Genomic DNA, 17,178 nt, shown 5'->3' on the forward strand with positions numbered 1-17,178 from the left:
TTAGCTTTTTTCCATTCATTACAAATGGACTGTTTCACCTTTTTTTCTTGTAGAAAAGACGAAGAATTGGTCGACTGATTCTCAAAACAGCTGCTAATAATTTTCTGTTGAGCTGCTATTCACAAAAACAACAATAACAACGAAGAAAAAGCAAGGATTTGCATTTCCTTTGGGAAATCTGGTGCAGTATTTTTGCTTTTTTGTTCATGTAGCATTTCATTTTTCAAGTTAAAGTGTTAATATGCAGGTCACAATAAGAAAAACATGCAAACACCTGGAACATTTGAGACGTTTATTACTGAGGAGACATGTTTGGATTTAATAAAGCACTGATCCGTTTATTATACCTCTTAAATATTTGCTTTCATGGCGTTCATAGGAGAGTCGGACATGAGAGATGGTCATCAACACTAACAATGAGCTGAAGGACTGGAGTGACTTGATTTCCCTTTAAGCGTTCCACAGTTTAAATTCTTCATGCCTGAACTGAGCAGGCCCCTTTGATGGCCAGGTATCATCTAGAATAAGATCGTCTCTTCATCATATTTGTGATTATATAAAACAGGGGAGCTGCTTCGACACGCACTCGTCATTTTACATTCATTTATTCCACCTCACTGGCTGAATATAAATGAAGATAAAGTGCCACTACTGTTAAAGCACATCTGGTCACACCACAGCTGCTCACTGCATCTCAGGGGTGAAGAGAGCAGCTGTTAAAGCAAAAGCAGCGACCACAAAGCAGCACTTTAAGGAAAGTGGACACCACACTTTCAGCTTTATTAATGCTGTTTGAACAATCTGAGATGTATTTTAACACTATTTTGGAAAAATATCCTTCAACATAGCTTTCAACCATGTTAAATTTGAGGCCTTGAGTAAATGATGCATTAAAAACACAAGTTCTAGTAGTCATTTGAAAAAACCTAAATGTGCAAGTGTTTCACTGTGTGTCAAAAGTTTGCAGACATTTGGGGTTATTACTGATGCTGCAGAATGTTTTCCTATCATCCTACAGATCTTTTAGCAGCAACTAGTGTGGATAAAATGTACTTTTAATAACCACAGTCTCATTCAAGGCTCACAAGTGCTAAATTTATAGAAAGACTTATGATTTTAAAGCATACAGCTGGTGACTTTTTAGATTTTCTGTGTGCATGTGTGAATCATCGGTCAGTATTTTTTTATTTAGATAAGTTCAGAGGTAACATCTCACACAAGCAGCAGCACAGCTTAAGTGCAATACTAACAATGTGGCTTTATAATACCTAGTTACACTTTGTCCTGGAAGCTATGAGCCCGGTGAGTTTGATCATAAAACTTTATTTGGTTCAGCTGGTGATGCTAAGGTAGCTGTTAGCATGAAACTGTCGGGTTGCACGATACACAGCAACACCTTTGGCACTGTTACAATTAAAAGCTGGCTCTGTTTGAGGGGTAATAAATGGATTTAAGTAGCGAATATTAGTAGAATTCACTCGTTACGTCTGCTGGTCTTTCATAGAATAGGCAATTAATTACTGTGAGTTAGAGCAAACCAGTATGGAAGTCCATTTCTGCCATAAAAATGGAAGGTTATAAACAAATAAATATTCCAAGTATTTTCTGAGCAAAATTCTAAGGTGCAAACTCAAAATTAGGATTTAACAAGTCAACATTATAACATGCTGAAGCAATAATGATTTAGTAAGCAAAATTATGAGATACTAAGTTCAAACTAGCCAGAGGCAGCGCTACTATTAGGTCAGTAATACAGGATACAAAGTCAAAACGATGAAACACAAAACACAACGATGCCTCACAAAGTCAAAACAGCGACTTAATTAATGTCATTAAGTCAATAAAACTCAATAGGTTCAAATTATGTTCATTCAAATGTATGATGACTCGCAAAATCAAAAGTAATGCAACATTAATTCAAAACTACAGCAACTCTAATTATGAGGTACCAAGTCTTGTGACTTTCTGAGTCAATGAGATGTTGAATCAATATTATAAGTTACTGAAGTAAAATGAGGACAACTCACTGAGTCACAATTATAATACCCAAAGCCAGAACCATGATTCCCTACTTCAAATCTGAAATGATCAATGACATACTGATTTAATAAATCAAACTCCGGATGATTCATTTAGTCAAATTAATGAGATTGAGTCACCATTAAAAAATAGCAAAAACAATACTGACATAATAAATAAAGGTTATACTCATTCAATACCATGAACCTGGCTTAGTCAAACCTACTCTACTGTTCAAAAGTTTGGGGTCACCCAGACAATTTCACGTTTTCCATGAAAACTAGCACTTTTATTCATGTGCTAACATTACACAAAGGGTTTCTAATCATCAATTAGCCTTTCAGCACCATTAGTTAACACAATGTAGCATTAGAACAAAGGAGTGATGGTTGCTGGAAATGTTCCTCTGTATCCCTATGGAGATATTCTATTAAAAATCAGCTGTTTCCAGCTAGAATAGTTCTTTGCTACATTAACAATGTCTAGCTTGTATTTCTGATTCATTTAATGTTATCTTCATTTTAAAAAAAGGTGGGTTTTTTTTCAAAAATAAGGACATTTCTAAGTGACCCCAAACTTTTGAATGGTGGTGTATGTAAAATTAAAGAAACTGTTGAATTTGTACGTGCAATTTAAGGTAAGCCAAAACATTATCTAAGTTAGCATTATGAGATGTGAAAACCAAACAATGAGACACAAAGTCAAACCAGTGACTATTTAAACATATGATACAAAGTCAAAATGATAAAATCCTAAAAACAATGATAACATAATAAATAAAACTTAAGTCAAATTAATGTGAGTCAATTATGAAATACTAAGTCAATCCTATGATTATCTAATAAGTCAGTTTTATAAAATAAACTCTGGAGAGCTAATATCAGAAATTAAATCAACATTATGGTGAGTTATTATGTAAAGACTGAGAACTAAGTCAAAATTAGGAAAAAACACAAATGATGTTGACTTACAAAGTCAAATTCATGAGATACTAATTCAGTATTATGAAGTACTAATAATAAAGAAGACTTAAAAGGTGAATTTATGTTAATTCAAAACTATGATTATGATGAGTAAATTAAAAAAAAGATCCGAAGCCAAACTTATGATGACCAAACATATCAATATTATGCAATGCTAAAAATTGTGATGACTTACTAAGTCAAGAATATGTGGCATTAAGTCAATCTTATGATGTGTTATTTGATCAAAATTTAGTGAAATCAGAACAAATCAGGAAAAAGTAACATCGGGACGTCTCAAGTCAATTTAACTGAGTATTAAGTCACGATTAGTATTAGTCAGTAAAGTCGAAACTGTAAAATACTACGCATGAAATACAAACATTTATGTCCCTTATCATCTGAAAAAATGATATACCGAGTCAACATAATATCTCAACTGTTCATTTACTTATTTATGAGTATTTAAATGTTTATCATGTTAAACCCTTTATATTCCTTAATTCTTTGGCAGAAATGGGCTTCCATACATTGCTACATAGCGCAGTATGTAAATATGAACAATCCTCCTGCACACAGCTTTTAAATTGTGATTCTATGCAACATTTTACACTAAAGGCCTCGATTAGATTCAAGAGCTGCACAGTCTGAATCTGCAAAATGCTGGTGATGGACTGACTAGTGTAGCTGCCCGCGTTTACAAGGACAGAAATACAGGACGTAAAAGTGTTGCTGTCATTATTGGTTTTTTTGCAGGTTTGCCTTCCGCAGCCCACATTCTTCATTTAGAAGCAAACCTTAAAAACCTAACAGAACATTTAAAGTACACTTTTAGGCCTCCGTCTGTGCAGTAACTTTCACTCTGTTTACTCTGGAGCTTCAGCAACACATCATCATTCACCACCTGGATGCGACAACTTCCCACGTTTCCCTCCTTCAACTTGAGCTTACCCTCTGCTCTGCACATGAATGCTGTAAAAACCAAAACACTTTCTGGCGTTTTTTTTTTTTTTTTTTTAAAGTTGCACCGCGTATATGTGCCATCTCTCACTGAGATACATTGTTCTCATGAGTTTAAATAAACTTTTTAAATAATTTTCTTCAAGGACTTCTTTCTGTCAGTCCTTCTCACCTCAAGCACTTGATACTTCAGCTGCAGTGTGAGTCACTAGCGGTAGTTTGGTGTGCGGTCGAATGATGGACATGGAGTGTTAGGAGCTTTCAGTCCGGGCTGGGCTGGTGACTACATGTGCTGTAACGCCTCCTGGGCTTGTTCTGTGTACACGTCGTCCTTCCCCGTCCACGAGCCGAGGTCGCTGTCGAACTGTGCGCTTCGCTGCGAGCTCCGCTGCTTATCACGCGAGAAGAAACTAAACCTGAGAGAGAGGAGACATAGAAGGCGGTTCAGGATAACACGTATGCAGTGTTTGCAGCGACACGTAAAGCAGTGTTAGAGTTATGGCAAATTTAATGGCAGCAGTACAGAAAAACTGTGCTGTTTTTAAGAAATTAATTGTGAGACCTCTGGCGTAATTACTGTGAATCAGTGAGATAGCATCTAGTTTACGTATTTGTTCCTGACAATGAAATTAGCTGCTCTTTTTCCTAAAACTTCCTACATCAACAGGGTTCTTTTCTATTCTAGTCCAACTGTGTTTTAACTCGGGCTGGGACTTCAACGCGTTAATATCCATTAATTAATTACAGGAAAAAAAACGCATTTAATGGCACCTTTCTCAGTTCCCTAATTTCTAGCACACTGGTAACACTGATGCACACTCCAGCCCAGTAGGTGGCACTAATGAACCTTAAGTCTGTTTTCAAGCCGCAAAGAAAATACACAGTACACACTGAGTGAATCAACTCAGAAATGCCACATCCACATGGTGGCTCGAAAGCAAACTTTCTCTTTTATTACAAAAACTGTTCAGCAAAAAGCATTTCTGAAATAATCTGAGGCAAGAAATAAGCTGCTGAATCTATCCTCATTTTAGTTGAACAACGGCTAGTTTAGGCGTTTAACGAAAGTTTCGCAATTATAGCACCAATGTACTATACGTTAGATACGACAGTCCTGGTACCAGCAAACGGTGTAGCCAGCCCATATTAGATCACTTTTCAAGACATTGAAAGTACTTGAGTTTAAAAAAGTCTTAAAATGTTAAATATAATGGCTATAATTGGACTTTGAGTTTGCAGTAGTAGCAGTGAATGTAGCACACAGACAAAAAATGCAGATAAATATAAATGAAACAAATATTTTTCCAGTTTAAGCTCACATATACGCCTACTCATTGATTCAGTCATCAACCAAAATTTATCTGAACTGAAAACTTTGCTTATTGTGTCAAATATTGCTATTTGATAAAATGTGATTATTCGCGATTAATTAATTACAAAGCCTCATATTACTTAGATACATTTCTACTCGCATCCCTCCACTAGCTGTAACATTTACTTTTGTTCTACTGACATTAATGTGCATAACATTAAGGCTATAATGTCCAGGTGGACGGGTCGATATGATCTCATCCAAGAAAAATAACCACTAATGTTTCTTTCAAGAGGAGTAAAGTGCCATGTTAACCAACATCTTAGGATTAATCCATTATGTTTGACAGCTGGAGGAACAGACTACCTGTGAACACTCTGTCATTTTTAATACTCCATCACCTGGGATGTCACTGGGACAGTTAGTGTTCCATTAGACACGAACCTTTGTTCATGTTCCAACCACAAGAATTGTCTCTGTAGTACCGGGCTTTCAAAAGTTCTGGTACACTCGGTTTCACGATCTTTAGAGACGTTTACACGTCGGAGTGAAAAGTTCCATTAAACAAACTGAAGGTTCTCCCTTATAGGCAGGTGTCATTAATACAAATTTGTTCTCCAGTGAAGTTGTATCAAGATGGAAGTCAAAACAGTTGAGATATCGGCTCTCCTTCGTGCTGGCCACAACAAGTCTGACAGAGCCAAACAGCTGAACATCAGCCGGATGACCGTCCACAGAGTCGCGGAGAGGCTCAAGAATGGTGAAGATCTTTCAGGTCTTCACCATTCTTGAGCCTCTCCGCGACTCTGTGGACAGAACTTTTGCAAAGCCCGGTACCTCGTTTAGAACCGTTTTCAGGGGGAAAAAAGTACCTAATTCAGTAGAAGTCTCCCCTAACTTCACCATCAACAATGTAATATGCACTTCTTCAAAATTGTACTATTTGTTGTCGTTTTGGGGCACTCAGAGTTTGATCCGACACCACAACAGAAGCAGAAGAGCTGATTAAAGGGTTGTTTCTGTAAATGTTCTGTCCCCTTCGACCCTGCCCCGAGTTCCTGCAGTGGAAAGCCATATGCTACAAGAGCAGAGTGTGCAGGTATAGAATATGTAAAAACGACCTTGTTCTCCAAGTGGACTAGAAGAGCAGCAGAATAACAACTAAGTGGTCTACAGTGTTCACAGACGTCCCATAAGAGAGTAGAACTGAGGCTGAACTTTCGTTACTTTTGCCAAATGTTTTTTAGTTCATCTACAGATCCATCAACTGCGTGAAGAGTCGGCATCATTTCATTTGATCAAGGTTTTCTTACATAACCCATATACTAGTAGATAATGACTGACAAAGACTATGGAACAGGGCAGGTAATAGAATAAAACATGTTTAATCATTAACTGTGAACTAAAAGCACTTTTAGTTTGTAAATTGGTCAGAATGATTTGTGAGTTGCAGCAGAGGCTGGTCAGTGAGGGAGAAGATGAGAAGACAAACTACATATCTATTCTGACTGGCTGATGTTTTTAATGATCCACAGTCATCCCACTGGACGACGAAAACAAGACAGCCCCACAATCAGCCAATCAGAATACTACAAAGGCATGAAAACAAAGCAAACTCTGGCACATGCAGGGGGGGGGGGGGGGGGGGGGGCAGCTGTTAGCTGAGACAGCGACAGACTCTGAAGCCAACCAAGTATAGAGTCATACAAGCGACATGAGACGTCTGATTGGCTGTAAAGTGGGGTCATCTGGGATCAAACCAGCCGCCACCATCGGCATTATGGCTGTGAAGATCCTGTTACACAGAGGTAAAGACACAAACAGGAGGAGACAGAGAGAGGGAGAGGAGACGGACAGAGGAGACAGGGACCACATCAACTTTGACCTCCGATTGACCCAAACCTCATAAAACCAAAAGAAGTTATGCCTGAGTCATTTTAGTGCAGATAGAAAAACAATATTCCTTTACACATTTAGACATATATTGGATATATAAATTATGATGTTATGATGCTGTAGAAATGTGTACTTTGTGAGAAAAAACAGCATCTAAAAGCTAAAATCCAGTGATTGATCCTCACTGCTTGCTGCGGTCATACAAGTCTTCTTTCCAAGGTCTGTGCTGTATCCTACCATCCATAACACCAAAATTACCTCCCAAAAAGTGTGCAGCAGCTCTGAGCCCTTGAGGCCTGAACTTCACAGACCTCTAAAGGTGTCTTGTTTTATTAGGTACCAAGACTTAAGCAGCATAGCCTGTCATGTATGGCGTCATAATTGACGCCATAGTCATAGCCAAGTCCTGTTAGTTAAGAGGTGGTGCCTCAATGGATTGAATGTCTTTTTCCAGTACAAGACAGAAGTCAGTACTTTAAACTCTATGCCATGTTCCTGAACCAATTCTTGAACAATGATGGGGTGTGGCAGGTAGCATTGTCCTGCTTAAAGAGGACATTAGAGAATACCACTGCCATTGAGAGGTATACGTAGCCTGCAGCAATGTTTCAGTAGGTGTCGAAGTAAAGATCCACGTGAACACTAGGACTAGGGCTGCACCTACAATGTCTACTGAAGGTATTCACCCCCTTTGGAAGTCTTCCCTTTGTATTGTTTTCAGTATTGAACCGTGGCCAATATAATTCCGCTTTTGACAAGAATTTACAAAAAAGACTCTTTTATGTCAAAGTGAAAACAGGTTTCTACAAAGCATGACAAGTACTTAAAAATGTAAAATCAGTTGTTGTATAAGTATTCACCCCTTTTAAAATCATTAAGTCAGCCACTTGGAGCTGAGTAGATGTCACATAATTAGATCATCCCCATTGTGAAGCATGGTGGTGGCAGTGTCATATCACCCCAAACCATAAAAGTTGTACAGCAATTCTTGCTCTGCTATATCTTTGCACTTTTTAAACTTATTTTTTCAAGCCATTTTATATTGTATGGTTTATAGTGTGTCAATACTGTACTATTTCATTCTCATTTCTCATCCCTGTACATATTGTAAATATTATTACAACTATTTTATTACTATTACTATGTTTATTGCTACATTAGCTGCTGTAACAATGTGAATTTCCCCTGGTGTGGGGAGAAATAAAGGACTATCTTATCCGATCGTATCTTATCTTAAAGTGGAGATACAGTGCCTTGTGAAAGTATTCGGCCCCCTTGAACTTTTCAACCTTTCGCCACATTTCAGGCTTCAAACATAAAGATATAAAGTTTTAATTTTTTGTCAAGAATCAACAACAAGTGGGACACAATCGTGAAGTGGAAAGAAATTTATTGGATATTTTAAACTTTTTTAACAAATAAAAAACTGAAAAGTGGGGCGTGCAATATTATTCGGCCCCCTTGCATTAATACTTTGTAGCGCCACCTTTTGCTGCAATTACAGCTGCAAGTCGCTTGGGGTATGTCTCTATCAGTTTTGCACATCGAGAGACTGAAATTCTTCCTTCCATTCTTTTATTAGTTCTTAAATGTCTTAATGGTCTTGGGCCCTCTTATTTATCTGACCTGCTTTTATCATATCAACCCTCGCGGGTCCTGAGGTCCTCCGGCACTGGACTTTTAATTATTCCTAGAGTAAATACAAAAACCCACGGGGAGGCTGCTTTCAGCCATTATGGCCCTCGAATATGGAATAGCCTGCCGGAGAGCATCAGGACTGCAGAGACTGTTGATGTTTTTAAAAGGAGGCTCAAGATTCATCTTTTTGGTTTGGCTTTTAACTGATTTCTTTTAAACTTTTAATTCTTCTATTATGTTATTTTTAGTTCTTATATTCTTATAGCTCTTCTGCACTTCTGCATTTTATCAGTATTATATCTTAAAACCTTATTATTATTATTATTATTTATTTATTTACTATTTATTTATTTGTCTATTTTATCTCTACATTTTTAACTTTCTTAAAGCTTTTAATTTTTATGCATTATACCTGCTTTTTTTTCTCGTTAGTCTTTTAGTTCTTAGCTTCAGTGTTTCCTCATGGGAGGCCTCCACACTGGGATGTATGCCCGGTCTGCCCGCGGGGGGCGTTGCCCTGGAGGCCTCCTGGGCCCGAGGGGCTGGGGCGGCTCTGCATTTAGTGCGGGGTCTGCCCCTGCCCATCGGCGTCTGGGTGGTCTCTGTGGCGGCGCTCTCTGTGGGCTGTGGCGCATATCGGTGTGGAGGGCTCCCATAGGTGTTTCCCCACATGGTTCCTCAGTGACCTGCCGTGTCTCAGCACCGTGTTGTGTGTATGTGTGTGTGAGTGTGTGTGTGAGCGCATGTGTATATACATTGTATGTTGTGTATGTGTATGTATGTATATATATATATATATATATATATATATATATATATGTGTGTGTGTATATGTATGTATGTATATGTATATATATGTGTATGTATGTGTGTATGTAAATATATGTGTGTGTGTGTATATATATTGTTGGTTACACTATGTTTTTTATTCTCTCTGTTGTTTTATTCTTTTATTTTGTGAAGCATTTTGTGTTGCATTTTAAATGGATGAAAGGTGCTATATAAATAAAGTTTGATTTGATTTGATTTGATTTGCAAAACAGCTCGAGCTCAGTGAGGTTGGATGGAGAGCGTTTGTGAACAGCAGTCTTCAGCTCTGCCCACAGATTCTCGATTGGATTCAGGTCTGGACTTTGACTTGGCCATTCTAACACCTGGATACGTTTATTTGTGAACCATTCCATTGTAGATTTGACTTTGTGTTTTGGATCATTGTCCTGTTGGAAGATAAATCTCCGTCCCAGTCTCAGGTCTTTTGCAGACTCCAACAGGTTTTCTTCCAGAATGCTCCTGTATTTGGCTCCATTCATCTTCCCATCAATTTTAACCATCTTCCCTGTCCCTGCTGAAGAAAAGCAGGCCCAAACCATGAGGCTGCCACCACCATGTTTGACAGTAGGGATGGTGTGTTCAGGGTGATGAGCTGTGTTGCTTTTACGCCAAACATATCGTTTTGCATTGTGGCCAAAAAGTTCCATTTTGGTTTCATCTGACCAGAGCACCTTCTTCCACATGTTTGGTGTGTCTCCCAGGTGGCTTGTGGCAAACTTCATCGAGACTTTTTATGGATATCTTTGAGAAATGGCTTTCTTCTTGCCACTCTTCCATAAAGGCCAGATTTGTGCAGTGTACAACTGATTGTTGTCCTATGGACAGACTCTCCCACCTCAGCTCTAGATCTCTGCAGTTCATCCAGAGTGATCATGGGCCTCTTGGCTGCATCTCTGATCAGTCTTCTCCTTGTTCGAGGTGAAAGCTTAGAGGGACGGCCGGGTCTTGGTAGATTTGCAGTGGTCTGATACTCCTTCCATTTCAATATGATTGCTTGCACAGTGCTCCTTGAGATGTTTAAAGCTTGGGAAATCTTTTTGTATCCAAATCCGGCTTCAAACTTCTCCACAACAGTATCTCGGACCTGCCCGGTGTGTTCCTTGGTCTTCATGATGGTCTCTGCACTTTAAACAGAACCCTGAGACTATCACAGAGCAGGTGCATTTATACGGAGACTTGATTACACACAGGTGGATTCTATTTATCATCATCAGTCATTTAGGACAACATTGGATCATTCAGAGATCCTCACTGAACTTCTGGAGTGAGTTTGCTGCACTGAAAGTAAAGGGGCCGAATAATATTGCACACCCCACTTTTCAGTTTTTTATTTGTTAAAAAAGTATAAAATATCCAAAAAATTTCGTTCCACTTCACGATTGTGTCCCAATTGTTGTTGATTCTTGACAAAAAATTTGCATTTTATATCTTTATGTTTGAAGCCTGAAATGTGGTGAAAGGTTGAAAAGTTCAAGGGGGCCAAATACTTTCACAAGGCACTGTAATTCAACCCCCTGCAAGAGAACTGTGACTTGGAAGACATTTTGTTTTCCAGCAGGGCAATGACCTGAAGCATACAGTCAGAGCTACACCTACAAGGTGAAGGTTGTGCAGTGGTTTAGTCAGAGTCCAGACCGCAATTCAACTGAGAATTTGCGGCCCAACGTAAAAAGTGTTGTTTTCTCACAATCTCTGTACATCGCCGCACATTTTGGAAACTGCTGCATGCCAGGAACACCCCATAACACCTGCTGTTTTGGAGACGTGCTGACCCCAACGCCTATCATCTATCACCGTCATAGTCTGTCAGAGATTCTCAGATCCTTATGCTGCACATTGTGTCCTGTTCCCCACACATCAACCTCAAGAAGTGACTGTTTATATGTTCCTTAAAATATCCCACCCACTACAGGTAACCAGATAATCAATGTTACTCACTTTATTTGTTTTAAGATAAAGTTTGTAGTGGTTTTCATGTTGTATCTGTACCAGATGTGACATGTTACTGGGTTAAATAGAAAAGGAAGGTTTTCATACAGAAATGTGTTTGTAGATATGAACAGTAATATTTCCATAATATAATATTTAATACTCATTTTCTTCATTAAATTAATATCCCAGTGCATTCTTCTTTTCACTACAGTGTAAAAATTACTTTTATGATCTAACTTGGTGTATGATTTTGAAAATAAATAAAACTTTTCTCTGCAAGCCTCACAATTTAGTTTTAAAGTAAACTCCTTGTAGAATATGTTTGTCATTTACACTTAATAAACGCATTTCATTCACATTATTTATATATGCAGCGTATTAATGGTGTTGTGCAGAGCTACAGTCACATGTTCTAATAAATTCATCTTACAATGTTGGACAACAGAAATAATAAAATAAAAATATAAAATGCAGTTATCAGCTACTTTTAGCTTTAGGGGATGTTTTCTGAATGTGTTCGTAGACTGTTTAATCCTGAGTCGTGATCTGATGAGTAATTAGAAACAATCATACACCTGAGAAATCTGACTGGAGTGTGAAAATATTTCCCGGTAGAGTTGGAGACAAATTTAGTCTCTGTGCTCATCAATGTGTAGCAAAACAATCCTGCATAATTCAGCCACAGATTTACACTCATGTCTGTTTTTTAAATGTAATGTTTAAATGTCTTATTGTATCCTGCTACATTAAGTATTGTTTAGTTTTATAACATGTTGTTCTGCTGCTGTCTATTTTCCTTTTATCTGACTGTTTCAGCCTCTTATTTGTATAAAAGCGATTTGAGGGACAAGTGTTGAAAATTACAATTCAATATAAACTATATTCTACCCACCATAAACACACTGTTGTCATTTTATCAATGTGTATGTCCATATTAAATATACCACAAATAAATAAACTAACTGGGTAAGTACAATTGTGCAGGTACTGTGCATAAGTACAAATTTATTGCATACATATTAGAGGATCTTCATTTTTGTTAATTTTCAGATTAAGATTTTACATCATTTTTAATAAACTGACAAAACTTTGTAGAAATGTGTTTTCACTTTGACATGAAAGAGTTTTTTGTACATTTTTGTCAATAAGCCCAAATTAAAATGGCTGTGATTTAATAATGAAAAGCAATGAGGGAACAAACTTTAAAAGGGTTGAATATTTTTTTATAGACATTGTATGTCAACACAGGCGCTCACATACTGCAAATATGCATTTACCCATTAACTCTTTGATGCACAACATGGGTCAATAGTGATCCTTATTCAGTGGAAAATGGATATCTCTTGGCCCATATTGTGCATCAAAGGGTTAAACCTGAAAAAAGTGATAGCACCATTAAAATAAAATACTTACTTGAAATCCCTGATTTGATCACCAGTGAAAATGCCCAGAAAGGTACGCTTTAAAAAACCATACTGGCCTAATTTTTTGCTCTAGTGAAGCAACATGAAGCCAGTGCGCTATTAGCGAATATACTAAATAACATGGAAACTGGTTTATGGATTAACTTGGGGACTTTTGATAGGGTTGCTTCACAAAGATCTGAGAGTTAAAGGACAAATCAGAGAGCAGGAATTTGGTGAGCGTACAGAAGCAGTCTGAGAGCAGCGAGCTGTATCAAACCTAAGCACAGGACAGTGGTGCAGCAACAGTCTGAGAGCAGACAAACAATACTGAGCAGGGGCCTCATTTACAAATCTTGCGTACACACAAAACAGGGCTAGAAAGTGGCGTACGCCACTTTCTACGCGAAGGTTGTGATTTATAAAAACAAACTTGGCGTGAGAATGTGCGCCAACCTTGATGCTTGATGCTTGCGTATGCACAAAACAGGGCTAGAAAGTGGCGTAAATCACAACCTTTGCGTAGAAAGTGGCGTACGCTGTGTACATTGTGATCTCTAAAAACAAACTTGGCGTGAGAATGTGCGCACCGGTGCACCAACTTCGATGCTTGCTTAAGCACATTTTGGAGACAGAGGGAACGGCAGTGCTGGAGGGTGAAGTGGTGAATTGAAACCAGATTGATCTCAAACCTTAATTGTTATCACATATTAGACTTGTAGAGCCGGATAATCATAAACCCTCATTGTTGTAGATGTTCATATAGTGCGCTATTCGGCCTACGACTGTATTTGCAGAACTATATTCATATATCAACAGGGGCGGATTGAACGTTATGTCATTCGGCCGTTTCACCGAAGGGCCGGTCCACATCTGTTCACTGATCACCCGACACCCGTATAGCTCATCGGGTTAGGCAGGTGATCCATTTGCAGAGACTGGTCTCCAATGCAGCGGCCTGGGTTCGATTCTTGCCTGCGGCCCTTTTATGCATGTCTTCCCCCTACTCTTCTCCCCATTTTCTGTCACTCTTCACTGCAACTATCACAGTAAAAAGGCAAAAAAAAAGTAAATAATTTTGTTTATTTATCCATATGCGGCCGAATGGGATGAGCGTCCAACCATTAATCAGCCCTGTACAGGCACACAGGCACACATGCTTCACACCACAACCACGCTCCACCCCCCGGCGCTGTGTAAAATGCCGTGGATCAGCGGCTTATTTATATACCGATACATTCATGAGTTACTTTGCATTGACCATTCATGGTAAAATGTGGGTGTGTTGTGGGCGGAATGTGAGGTGGATCCACCTGTGCAATCTTCCAGCTGGTGTGTAATTTATAAAGAAATTGCGTGCAGCTGTGCTTACGCACAGTTTTATAAATCAGGGGCGAGGGGCATACGCCCATTTCAGATTTTCGGCATACGCAAACTTTTAGTATGGATCCTACGCAATGTTTTATGAATGAGGCCCCAGATCTGCACTGAGCAGAGGCTATCTGAAACAGAGAGGGCAAGGTTTTGAGGGAAAGCACTATAAAATCTGAATGAAGAACTAATTCTCTTAAACTTTACTCTATGGAATAAAGAAAAGTAAGGATGTGGAACTCTGACCTGTAATATTTAAAGAAGGCTGACTTTCACACTGACATCTTATCTCCAACATAAAGCAGAGCAGCATGGAGACACAGTGGATGGTCGGGAGTTTTACTGAGCTGCTGCTGTGTAATCTCCGGTCGGTTTTTACAGGCCAGACAATCACAGGAAGTGGGCGTTTCAATGTGCAGCTTCCGCTGGCAACCAATTAAAGTTGTTTTTTAGTGGATAAAACGCAAAAAAATAATATTTTTCATCTGATACTCTTAACTTTGTCAAGTGATGTCTTTCTTTAAAGCTGCTTTCACCCGCTTAACCCTCTAAACACCAAAACCTGCTGGGAGGTTTGTAGGCCTTTTATTTTAAAAATTACAGTATCCATCCCAGTAAGAAATCTAGAAACTGAAAGAGCCATCAGATATCCAACTTTCTGCTGATCCTTGAGCTAATCATGTATGACATTTGTCATACAAGTTGTCGAAGATACATTCAGCATGGTGAATGATCTTTGCAGAGTTGACGTGCAGAGTAATGTGAAAAACAGTCAGCAAGTCATAAAATATCTATAGTGTGCTGAGTCACCATCTCTTCCAGTGATGACAACATCTGTGGTTACTTATGCTGGATGTGTTGATATGTGTTTTTTAAATTTTCTAAAAAATAAATAGTTTAGGATGGTTTTTTTTATGATTTATGGTATTCTAATTGTGTCATACTGCAGAGTCTACTTCTAGCCATGGTTGTGTTGTTTCCATAGACATGCAGGATTTTATCTTGCAGTGAAGAATGATCCCATATTGAGTAAAAATGTGACAGGAACAAAAAAAAAAAAAAACACCCAGGAACTGCTTGGGGTTCAGAGGGACCATGTCTCAGTATGAAGTCACTGAGAGTAATAAAATAACAACAGATGGCAGTAAACTAGACACAGAGCTAAAGCTGTCAGCCTGAAACAGCTGTGAATGTGTGGTGGAACTGCTCAGTGAAGCCATTTCCTGCATGCAGAAGAAGCTTCTAATATGCAAATGTTTGAACATGCAAGGAACAAATAATCAGCCTCTGCTCAGGGCATGCAAAGCAATCGCTTGATTTTCATTTTCAATTGTTCACAGGATGGGAGCTTGTACCAGGTGAGTGTTTTCATGGGCAGATGTTATCGGAGTGAACGTGTTTTGAGGAGTGTGAACACAACATACAGGCGTTTGATTCCTGATTCTGGCTGAGCAGAAGAACGAGACCGAGTCCTCAGTTCAGGGGAGGGAGACGGACTCGGAGTGACGATCTCATCTTCTGCTTCATCGCTGCAAACACAGAGACCACCATCATCACCATCTTCATCATGGACCGCATGCTGACACATCACAATGTTAAAGACTTGCACTCGTATGTACCTTTTGTAGTAGGCCAGCTCCTCCTGCAGCAGGAAAACTTTGGCCTTGAGCTCATTCCTCTCGTGGAGGACGTCCCTCAGCTCCTGAAGGGTGAACCGGGGCCTGTTGGGGTCTTTCGGGTCCAGACCCCCCGACTCCTCTTCGCACAAGGCCTCCTGTTGAGAGAGAAATGCATCACACAGAGTAAACTTCACCAAAGAAGGGAAAGAAGGAAGGAGGGAGAGAGGGAGGGAGGGGGAGGAAATGAGGATACCTGGGTGAAATATTGGAACACAGCAGGCATGTCCTCATCGCACATCGCCTCCTGGTGGCAAATGTTGAACTCTAAGTCAGACACGGGGCCTTTCTGTTTCCAATACATGTGTTCTGTTGGCCCTCTCCTCCACCCTCTAACTAAAACTCAGGGTTTTTTTTTAACTCAGCACACTAGAGACTACCAGTGTGTTAAATCTGAAACCCATGCACTGAGCAAAAAAACATTCCTATTCATGAGTATTCTACACACAAGGTCCAAGTCCAACTGAAATCGCACCTTCAATCAGATAAACATAACGCTTTATTGTGTTTTTATTGATGCTCATGACTTCTGTCTTTGCGGTCAACTTATTCCTTTTTTAGACTAGAATCCTTCTCTCAATTCAATTCAAACATTTTATTTATCCCCGAGGGGCAATTAAAAGGGCATAAAGAACAGTATCAACAAAGACAAGGACAAAAACAAACAGAACATCAGACAATAAAACCAACACAAAGTTTTAAATTAAAAAAAAACAAAGTTCTATAATTTAAAAACAAAGTGAAATAATTAAAAAGCGACTGCCATGTCAATAAAGTGCTCTGTGTTTCACTCTAAGGTGCTATGTACACTTAGTTGTGGGGTCTGTGCAATGTCTGGACAGGGAGGGTGTCTCTGGACACCAATATTATTACTATTATTAGTTTTTAATCTGGAGCATTAGAACATTGATGCTTCCTCGGGTTTTTCTCCATATACTCCACCATACTGTCCCACTTACTGTCCGTCTTTATGGCTATGATTGCTTGTCTTTGCAGCTCTGGCAAACCAGTCATTCCTGACTGACATAACCACAGACACCACATTTAAAACTCTGGTATCCTCTCAAAAGCAGAAAGATGTACATGCGTCTGATAGACAAGGGCTTGAATACAACCTGCATTCATTACTATGTAAAAGTTCCACACACTTGGTGAAATACAGCTAAAATAAATGTATA

The 17,178-nt window shown here is 38.9% G+C and overlaps 1 protein-coding gene across 4 annotated transcripts in view; it reads right to left on the reverse strand.

Annotated features, from left to right (window-relative positions):
* Positions 1 to 278: 278 nt before the first annotated feature.
* Positions 279 to 17,178, reverse strand: part of rilpl1 (Rab interacting lysosomal protein-like 1) — a 29,144-nt gene continuing 12,244 nt past the window's right edge. The window contains exons 6-9 of one of the 4 annotated variants that reach the window (XM_022198722.2): positions 16,197 to 16,247; positions 15,944 to 16,098; positions 15,749 to 15,853; positions 279 to 4,357 (exon numbers count right to left, since the gene is read on the reverse strand). In XM_022198722.2, the coding sequence (XP_022054414.1) occupies positions 4,225 to 4,357; positions 15,749 to 15,853; positions 15,944 to 16,098; positions 16,197 to 16,247 (444 nt within the window). In that variant the 3' untranslated portion in view covers positions 279 to 4,224. Of the gene's footprint in view, positions 4,358 to 6,954; positions 7,049 to 15,748; positions 15,854 to 15,943; positions 16,099 to 16,196; positions 16,248 to 17,178 lie in introns of those variants that run through there. The other 3 variants (XM_022198720.2, XM_022198719.2, XM_022198721.2) reach the window with 3 other exon arrangements.

The sequence above is a fragment of the Acanthochromis polyacanthus genome, chromosome 18 (assembly GCF_021347895.1).
Source record: "Acanthochromis polyacanthus isolate Apoly-LR-REF ecotype Palm Island chromosome 18, KAUST_Apoly_ChrSc, whole genome shotgun sequence".
Taxonomy (NCBI): Eukaryota; Metazoa; Chordata; class Actinopteri; family Pomacentridae; genus Acanthochromis; species Acanthochromis polyacanthus.